This window comes from Pinus tabuliformis, chromosome 8 (genome assembly GCF_031772625.1).
Source record: "Pinus tabuliformis cultivar Carrire ecotype Pingquan chromosome 8, CPIR1, whole genome shotgun sequence".
Classification (NCBI taxonomy): Eukaryota; Viridiplantae; Streptophyta; class Pinopsida; order Pinales; family Pinaceae; genus Pinus; species Pinus tabuliformis.
Window position 1 is genome coordinate 1,581,895,050 of NC_142294.1, and position 5,122 is coordinate 1,581,900,171.

Here is a 5,122-nt window from a genome sequence, read left to right on the forward strand (position 1 = left end):
TATGCACATACCAATAGTAGTGGAAAAAACATTGTTATTTTGAATTCATATATTACATATTTTAATTCATGAATCCCATAAACAAAAAATCATTCCACTAAAAGATAATTATGAATTCAATAATTATGAATTCTTCCCTCCTCTAATAGCTAATTGTTTAGACACCTCTAGGAGTAATATAGTTTTGAATCCATATGCACATACCAATAGTAGTGGAAAAAACATTGTTATTTTGAATTCATATATTACATATTTTAATTCATGAATCCCATAAACAAAAAATCATTCCAGTAAAAGATAATTATGAATTCTTGTTTGTAAATTAGTAATATGTTTTGAATTCATATGCACATGAATCTCATAAACAAAAAATCATTCCAGTAAAATATAATTATGAATTCTTGTTTGTAAATTAGTAATATGTTTTGAATTCATATACACATATAATAGTGGAAATAACATGCATCTTTTGAATTCATATATTACACATTTTAATTCATGGAATCACACAAACAAAAATCATTTCACTAAAAAATAATTTTGAACTCTTTTAATTTATGGAATCAAAAAACAAAAATCATTTCACTAATTTATGGAATCAAAAAAACAAAAATCATTTCACTAAAAGATAATTTTGAACTCAATGAAATTAGTCCCACCAAATTAGTTTTTGAGGACCAATTCACCAACCAACTATAAAAATCAATAATTATGTATTGCACCCATAAGCCTGACCATGATACCACGAAGGAAAACAAGGTCATTCTAAATTTCCTCATCTGATCATCAATCTACTACAACACTCTTTTCTCTTTAAAGAAGATAGTTAATTTTTCTCTTCTCTTTCATGATAAAAGAAGATCTTTAATTTCTTTGTTCTACAGTCCCTTGAGGATGTTATTCCCTCCTAGTGCAAGTAGAAAGAGTCTGACATTCTTTGTTTCCTTCTAGGAATGACATGGAAGAGAAACTCTTGGCCACAATAGTCAACCAACAACAATGGCAAGATTGTTCGTTTGTGGTGTTTGCTTCCACTATTGTGGACATTCCAACGATCGTTTTACCCTCAAACTATCTCATTTCTTCTTGAATTCTCAATAGCTAGTCTCTAGCCTCTACAAATCCTTAACAGTGATAATTTCCTAGAATCCTCTTGCCATTTCTAAGCATAAATAGCAATGAATTCCCATAGGTTCATACAAACTACAAAGAAATTAGAAAATTCTACTTAACTTCATTATTACCTAACTCCTTTATTTCTTGATCACCTAAAGAGTTGCGTGAAGGGTGAGAATTTTGCATGTTAGCAAATGCTGAAATTTTATGAGAAGCTTCCCCATGACTAATTCCTTCATATAATTTTTTCCTAGCTATCTGGTGCAACCGCCCTACAAGCTGCTTCTTTAAAGCATCAAAAGCCATCTCCAATCTCTCCAACTGCTCTGTTGCATTGTTGTTGTACATAAATAAACTATAATAAAGATCAAAACTGTCTCCATGAGTGTTCTCAACAATTTGGAGCAATGTTTCATAACCTTTAGTATTAATTGGAGTAGATTCCAAGTTCAACTTTCCTAACATCCTCCCCACAGTGTGGGTAATAAATTGACCTTCAGCAGCATAGCGATCATGTTCAGCACATGACATCTCAACCATCCTGCAACCTTCTTTTGCAAAAATACCCAAAAACTTGTAGCAACGTTCTGCTCTGGCTCCTTTCCCAATTCGAACCTTCTCATAAACAAACGGAAGACCACTCCACCCAGCTTTCCCACTTTCAGGCCCAAACATAGGATGTGTGCACAATATATCAAATTCTGGAGGGAGTACCTGCAAAAATAGATTGCGTGGAAACTCTTTGACAGAAAGGACATCTGCAAATAATGTGTTTCTCTTTAGCTTGTGAGTTGGAAATGACCTCAATACAGACTCTGTTGATATAATAGATGAACATAGCAATATAACATCGGGATGTTGTTCACAAAAATCACCTGCTTCCTTGAAAAAAGAAACTCCCATCTTCTGAGCAACCTCCCCATGATTCGTTATAGAATGAGCCAATACTATATGACCTTGCTTAACCATAGTTTTTGCAAGAAATTGCCCATAATTACCAAATCCAACTATACCAATCTTCAAATGATTATTAGTTTCAAAGTCTTCACTTTCCTTGGATTCATTATCAAAATGCTGGGCAGCATCAAATGCTTTAAACTTCAGATGTCTGAGAAGGGAACTATATTCTCCATTTTGTTTCTTCCTAACAGAAAACAGAGAAGTTGATCTACTGTAGCATATTTGTGTTGGCATCAAGGGCTGTTTGACACCAAAGCAAGGATGTGAAGACTGAAAACAAATAGCTAAAGGTTTAACTGAGGCAGCCATGCATTGAAATTCAGACATCTCCAGGCTTTTGGTGTACTTGTACTGCAGCTTGGGAAGTAAGCTTAGACAAATCGAGCCCTTAGATTTCATGACACGCATAGGAACGTAATGCAGCTTATGCTTCTAGAACACCTATTATTCATGTTTAATCCGAAGTCAAGCTTTTCCATTGGCAAACAAAGCCCTGCAATTTCACCAATACAAGACAAATTTCTTACCAGCAAAATATTTGATGGTGACAAGTCAAGCTGCATATACTGAACCTCAAAACCTTTAAGACCAACAGGAAATATGTAAACTAACTCTTCTTTATAAAAATTCTAGCATCACCCTGCATCGATTACAAGATAAAACCCTCAACGGTGTTTAAGGACAAAAACTTCGGAAGGTTAAATAATAAAATGCTTAAAACCCTGACAGATACGCCGGAGTGTCCAGATTCGTAATATCCAAAATATTAATTCATTCGGTATACTTTTACTTACTAGGGGACATTATCATTTAAAAAACCCTATCACAGAGGATTCACCTAATAACTGTAGAGAGATTGTCTGATACATCAATTGGTTTACAGGGTATTAACGTCTCATTCCATGATTTACTGATCTGCATACTTATCTGCTCGAAAACAGCATACAGGGTATTAACGTCTCATTCCATGATTCACTGATCTGCATACTTATTGGGTCGAAAACAGCTAAAAAAAAGTTGAATTTTCATTAGAAGAAATGTGTTTTATATGTTTATATCCACTGACCATCAAATGATATCTTACGGCTGGAAAATCTATACATCAATAAAAGAGGCTTACAACAGAAAACTTTAAATATTCATCGGAAAAAATTATGCACACACAAAAATCTTAAAATTAATTCTGCGCTTGTCCATATGAGGTCCACCGCACAATCCTTGATCAGTGCGTGCAAGGTCCACAAATTACTAAATAAAAAAATTATAACAGAATGGACACCTGCGCTTACATAGATGTTTTAAACCCATCTTTAAATGCTCCGAAGCTCAAAAAATCACATTTCAAAAAAATTTAAAATAGTAACATGTATCCTACGCTTGAAAGGCCAAATCCTTCAACAAAGTATTTTGTTCTGAAAATGACTGACGCATGCCTTGAACTCCAAAAAGTAGTAATGAGTTAAGATTACTTAGGGCGGCATGCCTATAAATTCAAGGAAAAAGAGGAATGTTCAAACACCAAAAGCAGGGTAGCTCGAGGCAAAAACCTTTAATTCAACACAATACTCCAAAAGAAACCGAAATTTAATCTGTAAAATTCAAAATAACCTTATTTTGAAGCAAAAGATCACAAATTTGAAGGGTCATGCCTGCCACATTAATTTCCAAAGAGATTAAAAATTAAAAAACACCTAACTTTAGAAGCAGTTTATATGTACAGAGAGATTTTTGACAGTTAAATGTCAAATGCTAAGCAAAAATAATTAAATTTCACAGAATAACTAAATATAAAACAAAACGTTTTTTTTTAAGTCTGGCATGCTTAGTACTTTCTCACAAATTTGACCGCCGAAATGCGTAATCCTCGTTAATTTAAAGATCGCTTGATTTCATAATAATATACGCACAGATAGATTTTTGACTGTTAAATGCCGAATATGAAGCCAAAACCATAGTTAATCATAGAAGCAAAAAACAGAAACTTGAAAAACTCTTCGGACTTTTGAAATGCTCAATATCTTACAGATGCAAGACCTTCAAATCCATTAAATAATAGTTAAAACAAGAAGATTTGATCAGGAAAAACAACTTACGGTTAGAGTGCCCCATTCCAAAATAATTTATTTCAACCACGTGGATTATCAAATTTAACCCCTAATACCTTACAGACTGATCAAAAAACGAATTTAAACATCCAAATTCATCTTCAAGCCAAAGATGGAGCATCTCGAAGCCAAAAATGCATTTGAGCTTTAAACAACAGAAAACTCGGCAAAGATGACCAACATTGCAAAGAGAAAATGGCGATATTTACCTGAAAATGTTCACAAACCCTTGCGCTTATTAATAAAATGTCTGCACCAGAGAGTATTTAATGAAAAAAAATTCCTTTTCAAACTTCGAGCTGGCATGTGTAGACGAATCCAACACAACATCGGAGTCATGCACAGTTTGTTCTTTAAAATTCAGATAGCTCTTACGCAATCCAACGGTAACAAAGATGACCTGGCAAACCTGGAAGCATCAGGGCCGACGGATTAACTTGGACAGTGTCTCTGAAGAGTCTAGGCCCGAGTCAAATGGAAGGGGAGGAAATCGTCGTCGGGGTGTCTGCACAGATTCACTTTGTCGGTTTATTGATTTTGGTAATATCAAAATAGAGTATAATCAACCTTTTGGTTCTTTTAAATTTGGTTTTGCTAATTTTATTTTATTTTTTAATTTAGTTTTGTTTAAAATTTTTATAGAAGATTTAAAAATATAATTATTAATGAGAGAGATTGTAATGTGCGAGTTAAATTTACTTATGTATTAAAAAAATAATTTAAATAATAAAAAATTATATTTATATTATATTAGTAAATTTTAATAATAAGTTTTGAAAAGTTTAAAAGTAAAATATATAGATTTTCTCATAACAAATATTTAATAAAAAAATTTACAAATTTAATTTACATTTATGAATTTAGAATTTCAATGTAAAATTAAAAAATGTTATATATATGTCTTTAGGGGTTTGTTACGTTCGTCCGCGAAAGCTCCTCAC

At 32.8% G+C, this 5,122-nt stretch overlaps 1 protein-coding gene across 4 annotated transcripts; it reads right to left on the bottom strand.

Moving 5' to 3' along the window:
* Positions 1-983: 983 nt before the first annotated feature.
* Positions 984-4,644, bottom strand: LOC149242101 (arogenate dehydrogenase 2, chloroplastic-like). 4 transcript variants are annotated; one of them, XM_089374175.1, is made up of 3 exons: positions 4,391-4,644; positions 1,992-2,569; positions 984-1,874 (listed from the first exon to the last, which is right to left on the bottom strand). In XM_089374175.1, exons 2-3 carry the CDS (start codon positions 2,482-2,484, stop codon positions 1,225-1,227), a joined length of 1,143 nt encoding a protein of 380 aa, XP_089230301.1. In that variant the 5' UTR covers positions 2,485-2,569; positions 4,391-4,644; the 3' UTR covers positions 984-1,224. The 4 variants fall into 4 exon arrangements, with proteins under 4 accessions (XP_089230301.1, XP_089230298.1, XP_089230299.1 ...); XM_089374172.1 differs by having other exon boundaries at positions 984-2,569; positions 4,391-4,641; XM_089374173.1 differs by lacking the exon at positions 4,391-4,644 and adding an exon at positions 4,170-4,363 and having other exon boundaries at positions 984-2,569.
* Positions 4,645-5,122: the final 478 nt, after the last annotated feature.

Excerpts from the sequence above, each read along its gene's own strand:
- LOC149242101 (XM_089374172.1), bottom strand. The coding sequence starts at position 2,484 with ATGCGTGTCATGAAATCTAAGGGCTCGATTTGTCTAAGCTTACTTCCC.